The following is a 14,443-nucleotide window of genomic DNA, read 5'->3' as shown; positions in this document are numbered from 1 at the left end:
TATTTATGATTATTATGTCATTTTGGTTTTCCTTTTTGTTTTTTTCTTACTTCCTAAAACAACAAAATTTTAAAATTCACAATAAACAAAATTTAAAAGTCACAAGTTTTTATACATTTTAGACTATAATTTCAGAAATAGTTTTTCCCTCTTAAACTTTTATTATGGAAAATATCAAACCTGTAAATTCAGCCTCATGTACCTATTTTACTCTGATGGGCAATGTTGTTTTCCCTGTGTTATTTGCCAGATCCTGCTGGACTATTTTGAAGGAAGTCTCAGATATCATATCATTTCATTTGTAAATAATTCATTATATATTCTCTAAAATATAAGAATTCTTTGGCTAAAAATTACATATTATCATACCTAAAAATATTAATAATAGTTCATTAATGCCATCAAATATCTAAACAGTAACCAAATTTTCTGAATTATCTCTTAAATGATTTGTTAAAAACAGTTTGAATTCAGTTAGATTGCAATTAGTCTTAAATTTCTTCTTATTTACTGATTCCCTCCTCTTTTTCTTTTCTTTGGAGTTTGTTTTTTAAGGATACCAGATCATTTGCCATGTAGAGTTTGCTACAATTTGATTTTGTCAATTTTATCCTATGTATTCCTCTGCCCCTTCTATTTCCTGTTAATCAGTAGGTAGATACTAAAACTTTATCAGATTGAAGTTTGAATTTGCTTGACAAGAAACACCATAAATGGTGATGCTTACTTCTCAGGAGGCATATAATGTCTGGTTGTCTGTCAGAAATAGCTTTTGAATGCTGGATTTTTAGTTAAAATTTTCAAAACAGGGGCACCTGGATGGCTCAGTCAGTTAGGCATTGAGTTTTTCCCTCATCCCTCTGATAACTCTTGATCTCTGCTCAGGTCTTGATCTCAAGAGTTCCGAGTTCAAGCCCCACCTCAGGCTTTGCACCCAGCGTGGAGCCTACTTTAAAAATAAATAAATAAAGTAAAATAAATTTCAAAATAAATATATCCTATGCTTTGAGGGGAAAAAAATGGTACTTCCTTATTCATCCCTTTAACCACGAACAATAATGTCAGGAATTTCAATTTTGAATTGGGGCCTCTTCTGGCACTGAACACATAATGAGCATCAGTTTTGCCTGAAAACCCTCCTAATGATCCTATAAGGAGGTCCATTATTTTTTTGTTTTGGTTTTTTTTGGGGGGGTTCATAGTCTTATATTATTTTGTGAGCCATTAGAAAGGGCTTTTCCCCGTGTCCCACGCTATAAAGGCTTGGTGATGTTCTAAACTTAATTGAAAATGAACTATGGGTCATCCACTGAGATGACTGTTGGTTGTTTTAGTCAGGGTTCTCTTCAGAGAAATAGAGCTGATAGGTTATACAGAGTGATCTGTAAGAGGAAATTCAATTTAGGAACTGGCTTTTGTGATTATGGAGGCCGAGAATTCCCATAGTTTGTGATCTACAAGCTGAAGAACCAGGAAAGCCAATGGTCAACTCAGTCCAAGTCCCATGGTCTGCAAAAGGGAGGGAAGGGGGAGATGATACCTATCTAGTCCCTGTCGGAGTCTGAAAACCCAAGAAGCAGGAGTACTATTGTCCCTAGGTCAGGAGAAGATGGATGTCTTAGCTCCAGTGGAGACAGAAGAGTCACCCTTCTCCCAGTTTTTGTTCTGTTCAGGCACTGAACAGATTGTATGACACCCACCTGCATTGGTGGGAGCAGTCCTCTCAGTCTACTAATTGCAATGTTAATCTCTGCTAGGCATACCTAGAAATAATGTTTCCCAGCTATCTGGGCATTCCTTGGCTCAGTCAAGTTGGCATATAACCATCACAATAGTCTACCTAGTTGACCATCTGTTTACAGAGTTCAGCAATCTTTTTTTTTTTTTTAATTTAAATTAAATTGTCCAACATAGAGTACATCATCAGTTTCAGATTTGGAGTTCGATGATTCATCAGTTGTGTATCATATCCAGTGCTTGATATAAAATCACTATAGAAAAATCAGTGGTATCCCTTAGCCTGGCAATAAATAGAAATATAATTTTTTTTTAAAAAGAGACTATTCTCAGAAGCAAGAAGACTATAAAATACCTCACAGTAAAATTTAACAAAAAATGTGTCAGACTTGTATGAAGAAAAAAATATAAAGCTTCACTGACAAACATAAAAGACCTGAATAAATGTGAAAGAGAGACTGTGCTCATACAGGGGAGGACTCAAAATTAACAAGATGTCCGTTCTCCCAAATTAATCTATAAATATAACACGATTGCAATTACATTACATACAGGAGGGTTTTTCTGGAAACTTGACAAAATGGTTTTAAAATTCCTTTGAGAGAGTAAAGATAACTGAATACAGAGAAGATAGTTTGAAGATGAAAGAAACAGAGGAATTCTTCCTACCAAATGTCAAGGCTTACTATAATTAAAACAGTGTAGTATGAGGGCAGGATCAGATCAAAGGAAAGATTCGAAAATCCAGACTTCTTTGGGGACTTGTGTATGATTAAGTAAGTATCCTGTATCAGTGGGACACAGACTATTCAATAAATGAAGTGGTTTGGGACCATTGGTTCTCTACAGGGCAGTGACTGCCGGGGAGTTGCTGTTTAGCTGTTGACAGTGAATGCCTCTGGCGGAGGAGGGATCTCATACTATTTGAGGTTTTTTTCTCTTTCTTTTTCTTTTTTTGTAACAACATGATTATATTAATTCTTCAATTTAAAAATTAATCGAAGAAAGAAATCGCCTTCAGAATTTAGAATTTTGGTCTAATAATCCTTTGCATAATTGCAACAAAAGCATTTTCATCAGGTAGCTTTAAGAATTTAATAAATTCACATTTAAGATAAATACCATTTTATAGACATGAAATAGATTTTACCCCTTTAAGTCCAGCATATTAAAGTGCTCAAATCATATAGTTTAGATTTTCATAATCTAGTGCCTTATCCGTGATTTAAGGCCAAACATTAAAGAGACTTAAATTTCTGTACTTTTTTGGTGTAAAAGTTGAAATAAAGTAGAATAAAATTAATTTATGGTGAAAATCAGTTATTTAACTTAACAGAAACCAGATTTCAGGTCACCTTTTCCCGGTAACTGAATAACTGGAGTAGTTCACACGTGAGTGACACGTGCTTAGGCAGTAGTGACGTGTGCTCAGACCCTTACCACCCTCTGTCCCAGCCCAGAATTACCACCTGAGAGGTACTAAGATTCCCTCCTGAGCGAGAAGTGGCATTCTTTTCTCCTAGCAGAAGAAAACAGTGTCCTGACTTTCCTTTCTCTTACACTAGGTCGTTTCTCTGTTCTTGCTTAGAATCATTGCTCATTTTACCCCTCCTTGTGCTGTTTCTAATAATTATCTTCTTCCTGTCTGCTTTTCTCATCACCTCTTGTGCTCTGTTGCTTTGCTTCTGTATCCTAGCTTTTCCCTGGACATTTTAGTCATCAGTCACCATTGAGAGCTTCTAATTGAAAAATGGAAAGTTACATATTAAATTTAATCTTCAAGTTTTTAGTGGTGCTTGGCTGTTTTTATGAATGTTCACCACCCACAAGTTCTTTCTTTTTTTCCGCACCAGCAATTTTATCCATAATTTAAAAGTGAACTTTTAAATTTCCCTTTAAGAAAAGAAAATGTTTTAGTTTGGCACCAGTTAGGATGCTGGAGGCATTGACTAAGTGGTCTTAATTGCAGTTTTACTGAGTTGTGGGTTGAATTCTGTGTTTCTGTAATGAAGGTGAAATTTGAAAGAGGGGAACCATCATATCTAGTGAGATAAAATCATCCTCTGCTTAGAAGACATACTTCATTTCTTTTTTTAAAAAAGATTATTTATCTATTATATATATATATATATTTATTATTTATATATATTACATAAAAATACATATATACATATGTACATATATATGTACATATATACATATATACATATGTATTTTTATGTAATATATATAAATAATAAATATATATTTATATATAAATATATATGAATATATATATATACAGAAAAAGGGAAGGAGAACGAGCGGGGGGAGGAGCAGAGAGAGAGGGAGAGGGACAGGCAGACTCCTCATTGAGCGCAGAGCCTGACACTGGGCTCGATCCAAGAACCCTGAGATCATGACCTGAGCCAAAATCAACAATCGGACACCCACTAACTGAGCCACCCAGGTGCCCCGACATAACTCATTTCTTTCCAAATTTTATTAAAAGTTATATGTGGAAGAAATTTTGTACTATTAGCATAGTCAAGAACGAAGACCACAACCTACAAATCTGATTTACTAAGTTATTTTCAGTACATGAATCTGGACGTAATAGGATTTGGAGAACTATGATAAGCTTTGGAAATGAAGGGCTCTCTCCCAATCTCCCTGGCGCGGTGGGGTTCCCAATGTCCTTTTCACTTTTGGGTCTCTTCAAGGTCAATCACAGTGACTGCCAGTGGTATGCAAAAACTACTCTTTATTTTCTAAATTTAGTGTTGTTGGAAGTAGTATGTCCCCAAATAAAAAAATTCTTAGTGCTTAACTGTTAATTGAATAATAGTTAAGCATAACTCTGATGAGCACTATCTTTTAGTTACTTGTAGTCATTGAATTAAATCTGAGAAGTGGCAGGGCTAGCTACATCTTTTTGTCTAACTTTTCATTAATACAAGATTTTTTTTTTTAAAGATTTTATTTATTTATTTCACAGAGAGAGAGAGAGAGAGATCACAAGCAGGCAGAAAGGCAGGCAGAGAGAGAGAAGGAAGCAGGCTCCCCGCTGAGCAGAGAGCCCGATGTGGGGCTCGATCCCAGGACCCTGAGACCATGACCTGAGCTGAAGGCAGAGGCCCAACCCACTGAGCCACCCAGGCGCCCCTCATTAATACAAGATTTATACACACACACATATACTCTCTCTCTCTCTCTCTCTTTCCTGCCCCATGACAGATTGCTTAAATACGACTTCTCCAGGATACTGTTTTTAGCCCTCTTTTGTCTGTGGAGGTTGAGTTCATAGTAGGAGAGTAAACAGAAACAGCTTCTCTACAGATGCCATTCTAGTTCCCTGGCCTTCTCCCAAGTTCCAGACCCTTGCATCACTTCCTTTCCTCCACCAGGATAACCTGTTGCTTCTGCAAGCCTAGTGTTTCTAAAACTGAACTCATTTTCCTTCATGCAACTTGTTTCTCCTGCCTGTCCAGTGGGATTTATGTTAACATCATTCTGCACTCACCTAGAATGAAAATTTTGGAGTTCCTTTGACTCTTCGACTTTTAAATTTAATTCTCTGTCTCAAAATCAGCTGCCAATTCCTGTGAAGGATACTTCTGCAACGTTTCTTTCTCTACTTTTTTTTTTTTTTTTACCAAAATGCCACAGCCAAGCTCACCTCATTACCTTTTACCTGAAGTATATTATTAAATATTCCCTTTATTAATATTGGTTCCATCTTCAATCATTATTTATTGTACTGCTATATTCTGCTTCCCAAAGCATGAAATCTTTTTTTTTTTTAAGATTTTATTTATTTATTTATTTGACAGACAGAGATCACAAGTAGGCAGAGAGCAGGTGGGGGCAGGGGGGGGCGGAGCAGGCTCCCTACTGAGCAGAGAGCCTGATTCGGGGCTCGATCCCAGGACCCTGAGATCATGACCTGAGCTGAAGGCAGAGGCTTTAACCCACTGAGCCACCCCAGACACCCCTTCTTTCTTTCTTTTCTTTTTTTTTTTTAACAAACATTAGTGGAATAATTGGCAGATTTGAATGAATGTATAGATTACAGGTTAGATAATAGTCCTGTATCCTTGTTAATTTCCTGATTTTGATCATTCGACTATGGTTATCTTAGAGACTGTCCTTGTATTTAGAAAATACATGTGGAAGTACTTATAGGACATTCTCTGTTGAAAAATCATATTATATATATCAGAAAGATACATATGCATATGTGGAGAAAAAGGATGGTAGCATAAAGCAAATATGGGGAAAAGTGATATTTTGGGAACCTGGGTGAAGCATATATGTGAATTCTATGTTCTATTTTTACAACTTTTCTTGAGCATGAAATCATCTCAAAAAGTTTTCCAAAGTCATTAGGGAGATAGGGAGAATTCTGTGTGCTTTCTCTTGGGTTTTGCTGTGAACCTTAAACTAACTCCCCCTCCCCAAAATAGTCTTAACAAAAAATTTCTAAAAGTCATTAGACTCAGGGAGGGTGTATTAGTGATTCTTCTAAACAAACATACCAGTGTTGTGTTTTGCTTACTTGACAGTTCAGTCCCTTGAGCAAGCATTTATCTGTTAAGCACCTTACTATGTCTCAAAAGACAGAACACAAAGATAGATGTAGTAAATAAATTTGAGGTCTGAACAGTGCCCCCTCACTGTTTTTACCCTCACGTGGCATGTTGGTTTACTACAGTTTCCACCATCACAAGGAGCGGGGCTCAAGGGGAAGAGGTCCCAGGCTGAACTTACTGACTGTGAGAGGAAGCAGTGGTCAAGGTGCTACTTGGCCTTCTCCCATCTTTCTCCTGAACATCAGCGTTCAAGGCACTGGAAATTCTCTGTGACCCTGCGTTTGCTGCCTCAGAGCCTTGATTTGTCCCTGTGCTGAAGTGGGTAAAAGCTTATGTATCTGAGTTGGTGAATTCTATTTTCAGATAACCAAGTGGGCTTCTTTTTAAGCCTTGTTAGTGGATCCAGGGGGAAGCTATAAATACTACATTTTGGTATGTTGAGGATGAAGCCTTGAGTAGCTTACCTCAAGACAATGGCTCAAACCAGAACTTCTGGGACTTGAATGCCAGGAGATATTCTGATATGTTAAATTTGACAATATCTGTTCTTGTCCATAAATCTATATTTGGTGACAAGTAGCTTCTGCATTTCTGAGTTATTCTTATCACACCAACCCTAGTGGTTGTTCCGGGGTTACTGTTCCCGGGGTACTGATGGCTGTCTACAGATGGCACCTCCTAAGTTTTAGGCTGGCAGATTACTTTCATTTAATTCCGTTCCACAAACTTGAGTTCCCATGAAGGATTAGGCACTGATTTACACACTGGATATGCAATGATGAGTACAGCACAGTCTGATAGAAGGAACAGACATGTAAGAAAATAAATATAACATAAAACTAATAAGCATAGTTACAAAGGACAGAGTTGGCCCTGAGAAGGAAATATTAACTGTAGGAGAAAAAGAGGAGGAAATTGAAGGAAAAGAGAACAAAGGAGTAAGAGACCCAAATCCTTATCTTCCATAACAGCAAGTCAATGAATATATTTGAAACTGGGTAATCTAGAAGTAGGGGTAGTAGCATGTTTATAACCACGATGGAGGTAAATAGTGAAAGAAAATTGAAGAAAACCGTATCTGGGAAACAGGTGTCTGAGGAAGGAAAGAAGTTTATTTTTCATTGTCAACCATGTAGTACTCTGACTCTTAAAAACTATATGTATTTGTTACTTTATTTAAAAAGACTTTTTAAAATCCTGCTTATCCTTTTAGGCTCAGATGTTGCCATTTCCATGTATCCTGTGCTATATAAGTAGACACATACACCCCTTCCTTTAAACTTACAAGGAAGTTGGAAGTTCTTTAAACTCCTGGTGTAACATTTATCGTATTCTGATTTTACAGTATTTGTTTACTTTTCTTTTTCCCTCTGCTAGATTATTAGACTTTTAGAAGCAGAAACTGTTCATCTCAAAATTTCCCTCAGTGCTTTCAATTCCTTTAGTTGTTGTTAGCCTAAGTGAACTGAGTGTTTAGCTGTGTTGTTTGTCAGCTCCCATCTTGGATCCTTGGTAGCATGAAAATTCAAATGTTCTAACTCAAATATGTAGAGGTGCCAGCTGCTAAGCATTATTTATATCATTTTTTTGCAAGTGTAATTCATCTAGTGCTCTTGAATCTGATTCAGTGGATTTGAGTAGAATACTCTGCCTTTAAGAGCACATTCTGGATTACTGAGAATTCGAACTTTTGTTTCTTAAAAATGAGAAGCTAGTTTCTCATTCGGATAGCCACCAGTATTGGGTAGATTTATTTCCATTATTTATTTGTTTGTTTGTTTGTTTGTTTACATCCCACAAGAACTCCTTTTATTTGCTTCCAAGAGGACTGGTATTGAATGCATTTGATACTTTACCATATTAGGGGATTAGTTGTTTTAATATTTTAATCCCACAGTGATCAAACAGAGTAATAAAAGTAGATTGGTCTTGAGGGAGCATTTGCTCTGCCCTCCTGGCTGTTTCCTAAGGCAAGAGAGTATCCAAGCTATTCTAGGCAGATGGTAGGGGAGGCTTTCTGTTAAAGCACAGCCGTGTTCCCACACCAACCCCTACTTAAAGCAATATATATTTCGCTCGCCTCACCATGTCCTTTCAAGAGTTCAGGGTTCTTAAACCCAACCTTCTCTGTGTAACTCAGCCATATTTTTAGTCCCTTTTCTCCTTATAAAGATAATTCAAATGTCCTCCAGCCCTATGGCTCTTGCTAACATATCCTTAGATTGAGTAGGCCTGATTTTATATTTATAGAGAGCATATAAGTTAAAAAGTAATGCAATAATTCCCCCAAACCATTTGACTGCTCTTCAGTGTGGTAGAAATGAGCAAAGAGCGCTACCTATATTGCAAAGCTGTTTTAAGATAGTATTAAATTAAAAGTAAAAAGTCAGTAACTTGTAATGCCATTCATTTAAAAAGTAAAATCTAATTTTTAAACTTAAGTTTTAAATCTTAAAACATTCCTCTAGTATCAAGATGAAGTGTAATGGACTTCCCTGAAAAATCCAACTATTTAAGGATATCTAATTTGGAGGAAACAGAAAGAAATGATTAAATTTCCTGAATAGTTAAGCTTCCTGCATAGTGTGGGCACAGCTCTCTTGTGCCTGGAACTGTGCGGGCTATGGATTGTGAGGCCTTCTGCTTGGGGTCCGCCCCGTACATACATCGTTCACGAGTCATGACTCCCCTTTTGTGTGTGCTTCTCTCTGGGATTCCTGTCATTTCAACGGCTGTGGTCGTCCTGATATCTGCCCTTTCGCTCTTCAGCCAGTAAGACTGCATATTCCCATGTAAATTTTAGGCCTCCCTGTGTGGCGCTTACTGGGAATTATCCTCAGGTAAAAAGCTGGAAAAAGTGGAAAAACGCACCCAGTGCCATTCCTGTCTTCCCAGTGTTGACTCTCCTCCAGTATCTCCTTGTTTTTAGTCACTCCCCAGTGCTTTCCACTAATTACTCTTTGTGTTTTGTCCAGAATTTATAATTGTTACTTGTGAACTACTCTGCAATTAGGAAAAAACATAACTCACCTCTTATTTTAATGGCTCTCATAAGTCAGAGGGAGAGCTGCAGCTAAATCTCAGATTTTAAGAGGTAAAAGAATAGATTTTTGCCCTCCAGTGTGGCCTTTTTTGGCCTTTTACAGTGGTACTGCATTGTGCCAAAGTGACTATACACACAGGTACTGAAGGCACATGGTGGTACTTAGTTAAAAGATGTTTATCTGGGGACACCTCTGGCTCTTGATCTCAGCTCAGGTCTTGATCTCAGGGTCATAACCTTAAGCCCCACATTGGGCTCCATGCCCAGTGTGGAGCCTACTTAAAAAAATTTTTTTTAATTTAAAAATTTAAAAATTGGGACATCTGGGTGGCTTACCCAGTTGAGCGGCTGCTTTTGGCTCAGGTCATGATCCCAGGGTGCTGGGTTTGAGCCCCATGTCGGGCTCCCTGCAGAGGGAGCCTGCTTCTCCCTCTCGCTGCAGCTCCCTCTGCTTGTACCCTCTCTCTCTGTCAAATAAATAAACTCTTATAAATAAATTTTTAAAAATTAACTATTTAAAAATGTTTATCTGTATAATTTAGAATAATTTTATTAAGATTAATATTGAGATGAAAACACAAGATCTCTGTATACTTAAAAAGAACTCATAGATGGATCCCCAAGAATATGTCCCCAGATCTGCATATCCCAATTGTGAAGTACTGCTAGCTCTCCTCTAAAGCAGAGCATCTGATTCTATTATTCTCTAGTTCAAAGACTTTCCATGAGGGAGGCCTGGGTGGCTCACTCTGTTGGGGTTTGGATTTTAGATTTTAGTTCGGGTTGTGATCTCAAGGTCATGGGATGGAGCCCCATGTGGATTCCGCACTGAGCGTGGAGTCTGCTTGAGATTCTCTCTCCCTCTGTCCCCATCAGGTGCTTGTGCTCACCTGTGCACGTGCTCTCTCTTTCTCTCTCTAAAAATGAATAAATCTTAAAAAATCTTTCCATGAGAGGCATTCTCATAAATTGCTAGTGGGAATGTAAATTGGTATAATCCTTAAGACAATTTGATAGTATTTTTCAAAGTTACTAATGTATTTAATATTGATTTAGCAGTTTTATATTTGGAATTTTATCCTGTAGATATTCTTGTAACCATATGAGTGGACATTTGCCTAATGTTATTCATAGCCACATTGTTTAGAATAACAAAAGATGAGAAACTGTCCATCATTAGGGAGTAAGAGGAATTTCATGTTTACTGTGTATTACAAGATTACAGTGGAATTAGAAAAAATTTTTTTACAGAATGATAAGGAAAATATAATCTATAAAAAAATCTGTGTTTAGAGGAAAATGTGTAGCCTTAAAAAGCTACTATGAGAAAAGAAAAAAACCAAAAATGAGTGATCAAAATGTCTATCTCAAGAAGTTAGAAAAAAAAAACAAATTAAATACAAAGATAGTAAATAAAAAGCAGAGAATCATGAAGGAGAAATTATTAAAATTGAAAACATACAGAAGAAAGAAAAACACCAAGAAATTGTTTTTTTTAAAAAACACTATTAAAATCGATAAACTCCTGGCAAACCTGATGAAGAATAAAAGAAGGCCAATGCTGCCAATATCAGGAATGAAAAAGGGGACATTACTACAGATTCTATAGTCATTAAAAGGACAATAAAGGACATTATGTACAATTCTTTCAGAGAATGGAAAAGAAGGGATGTTTCTGATCTGTTTTATGAGACCAGCATAACTTTGATCTCAAAACCTGAACCAAGGATATTATAAGAAGGAAAATTTACACCAAATATCTTACATGATCATAAATGCCAGATTAACCCAGTGATATATAAAAAATACATCAGATTATGTACTGAGAGTATATATTCCTCGAATTAAAGTTTCACTTAACATTAAAAATCAGTCAATTTAATTCATCACATTATCAGAATAAAAAAAGAAATTACATAAGCATGTCAATAGGTGTAAAAAAAAAATTGATAGTGTTAACTCCCATTCATGATAACGAAGAAAATCCTTAGCAAACTAGGAATAGAAGGGGAGTTCTTTAATTACATTAATAGTAATGGTAGGCACAAAAAACCTATAGTAAATATCGTACTTATTGGTGAACTATTGAATGTTTCCCCCTGAAAGATGAGAAATGAGGGACAAGGGAGCTCTTACTACCACTTCTATTCAGTATTGTTCTGATCAGGCAATGTGACACTCTCTCTCAAATGGATAAATAAAACATTTAAAAAAGAAAGAAAGATAGATAGATGTTTGCCTAATGGCTAAATTCTGTAGATTCCAAGTCCACTGTGGGGGAAGTAGTCTGTGGAAAAAGCCTTAGGAGCTTGCATAGTCTCTGTAACTACCCCCCCCCCCCGCCCCAGAGGGATCTGCATTCTTAGTTAAAATGGGGAGAGGAAAAAGAGGAGAAAATAAAATTCTTGGAATATTATTTCTAATTTGAGGGTTCCTTAAAATTCAAAGAGTAGAAGGTACCCTTTGAAGGAATGGAAAGACAAACTTGTTTAAATAGCCTCGGGCTGGCTTATTTGAAATTGTGTCTCTGTGTCTCTGCTCTTCTGATTAGATCAGTATTAATATTAAGACTCTTGAGAATCTCTGTCAGGAATTCACCTTTACAGTCCTTGGTAACCACATTGATCTTTTCACATGACTGGCTTGAGGCTGGCTTCATTGTAGCCCCACTGGTACAGAAGTACACACAGCACACAGACTGTCTGAGTAGAGTATTATGCTGTGCACAAATAGTCATGGATCGTCAGACCCTTATGACAGCTGTAGGTCCAGTCCAGTCACTACCGCTGTTGCTGAACCCAGAAGACTTTAAAGCACAAAGTATTTATCATTTAACCCCCACCATCCTGCCAATGTATGCCAAGTTACGCCACCAGCCTCTGCCCACTAGTATACACATATAACAACTTTGTAAGGTAAATACTGTTATTAACCCCATTTTACAGATGATGGAACTGAGTTGTACAAAGGTTAAACCATTTTCCCCAAGTCACGTAGTCTGCAAATACTGTAGAGGCAGAATTCAGCCTCGGGCAGTCTGTCCCAGAGTCTGCACTCTTAGTCATTATGCCGCACTACATTCTGGGATTATTTTAATTATGCCTAAAAAGCCAAGACTCTCCACACATTAAACAAAAAACAAACAAACAAACCCAAGGGGTGCCTGGGTGGCTCAGTTGGTTAAGCAGCTACCTTCGACTCAAGTCATGATTCCAGGATCCTGGGATCCAGTCCCGCATCGGGCTTCCTCCCTCTCCCTCTGCCTGCTGCTCTGCTTACTTGTGCTCTCTCTCTCTACCTCTCTGTCAAACAAATAAATAAAATCTTAAAAAAAAAAAAAAAAAAAAAGGCAAAACCCAAAACAAAGCCCCTACTGTTTGTGGAAGGGAATGTCAGCCATGGAACCCCACTCTCACTGTAGTGAGGCATGAGAACAGGAGAGAGTGCAGAGGTAAACGTTTTGAGTTGAAAGAGATCTTCCAATTACCTAGGAGTATAGGCATTAAAGGAGCTAAGAAATACTAGCCTATGGGATGATTTTATGTAGTGTAAGCATTTCGAGTATTTTTTCTCTTTAAAAGTTGTGATGGGGGTGCCTGGGTGGCTCAGTGGGTTAAAGCCTCTGCCTTCAGCACAGGTCATGATCCCAGGGTCCTAGGATTGAGCCCTGCATCGGGCTCTCTGCTCAGCAGGGAACCTGCTTCCTCCTCTCTCTCTGCCTGCCTCTCTGACTACTTATGATCTCCATCTGTCAAATAGATGAATAAAAATCTTTAAAAAAAAAAAAAAAGTTGTGATGTTCTTTAATTCCTCTTTCTGTGGTTAGCTCTTTCAAAGCAAAAGAAAATCTAATTCTGGTAGGAGATTTTATAGTAGCAAGCTGAAACATGAAGTTTCTGGACCTTAGGATCTCCTACCCCATTAAAATATTTAATAAACCAGAACATTTCTGTATTACTGTCATAGAGCAATATAGTGTTATAGTTAGGGGAATAGAAAGGTGACTAAGATTGGGAAACTTACTTCTGTGTAAATGAAACTATAGTTTGGTTACCTTTCATCCTTTTCAAATTTTTGAAAGCAAAAAAAAAATTTTTAAAGATTTTATATATTTGACAGACAGAGATCACAAGTAGGCAGAGAGAGAGAAGGAAGCAGGCTTCCCGCTGAGCAGAGAGTCCAGTGTGGGGCTCGATTCCAGGAACCTGGGATCATGACCAGAGCCAAAGGCAGAGGCTTTAATCCACCGAGCCACCCAGGCGCCCCTTGAAAGCAAAATTTTTAATCAAAACTGTGATTTCCTGAAATTGACTTTTAATAGTTTTTTTCCATACCATAATTTTCCTTCATTTCTTCTCTTCTTTTTCCTGCCCATGGATACTTATATTGGGGTGTTAAAATATCCCAAATGTGATATTTAAGTGTTTAAATAACAAGAGGAAGGGATCTGATTATAATGCAATTCATAAATAATATTCCTTCTGATTATTTTTATGCAAATGACCATGCTACATGAGTAGTTTTTAAGAAGCCTTTGAAGGAGTCTGAGCATAGACATCCTGGTCATTTGGAATCCTTTGTACTACTTGATTCGTCTGGACATTGTGTTCTTCCGATAAACTGTAGAAGCTGTTGAATGTTTTTATGATGGGTATGCCTCATTATAATCTTCAAATCCTTACTGAGCGGCTGACACACATTTTGCCTAAACTTGAAAGAGTAATATAGGCCCCTTTGTAGAATGCCAAGTAGTAGACACTGGCCCAAGATCGAAAATCATCTTGGACTTTTCAGAAATAACAGGACAGCTTCCTAAAGAACATGGTGGCTCAGAGTCATGTCAACTTGCATGCCCTTCCAGAACTCCAGTAGAATGACACTGAAGAGTTTCTTTAAAGTGTAAACCCACAAGGATGAGGAAAGTAGGAAAAGCAATAGTAACAAAAGTCGGAAGTCGGGAAATAGATGAGCAGTCAGAACCCTAAGCTGGCAGCGGGGGGCAGGGATGGCCAGGAGCCAACCTTACGCTACAGAACTGAAAAACTGGCAGGATCAGTGCCTGTGGAAATAAGGTTGAAAGGGTTGTTACACT

At 37.5% G+C, this 14,443-nt stretch overlaps 1 protein-coding gene across 4 annotated transcripts in view; it reads left to right on the top strand.

Annotated features, from left to right (window-relative positions):
* The window catches only part of LPGAT1 (lysophosphatidylglycerol acyltransferase 1), an 85,082-nt gene that overhangs the window by 60,290 nt on the left and 10,349 nt on the right, over positions 1–14,443 (top strand). The window contains exon 7 of one of the 4 annotated variants that reach the window (XM_082702455.1): positions 6,431–8,246. The exons of the other annotated variants lie outside the window; for them this stretch is intronic. Coding sequence (XP_082558581.1) covers positions 6,431–6,581 — 151 coding nt within the window. The 3' untranslated portion in view covers positions 6,582–8,246. Of the gene's footprint in view, positions 1–6,430; positions 8,247–14,443 lie in introns of those variants that run through there. 4 annotated transcript variants of the gene reach the window in all.

The sequence above is a fragment of the Mustela nivalis genome, assembly GCF_964662115.1.
Source record: "Mustela nivalis genome assembly, chromosome: 16".
Lineage (NCBI taxonomy): Eukaryota > Metazoa > Chordata > Mammalia > Carnivora > Mustelidae > Mustela > Mustela nivalis.
The sequence above is the reverse complement of the archived record's forward strand: the minus strand, read 5'-3'. Positions and strand labels throughout refer to the sequence as shown.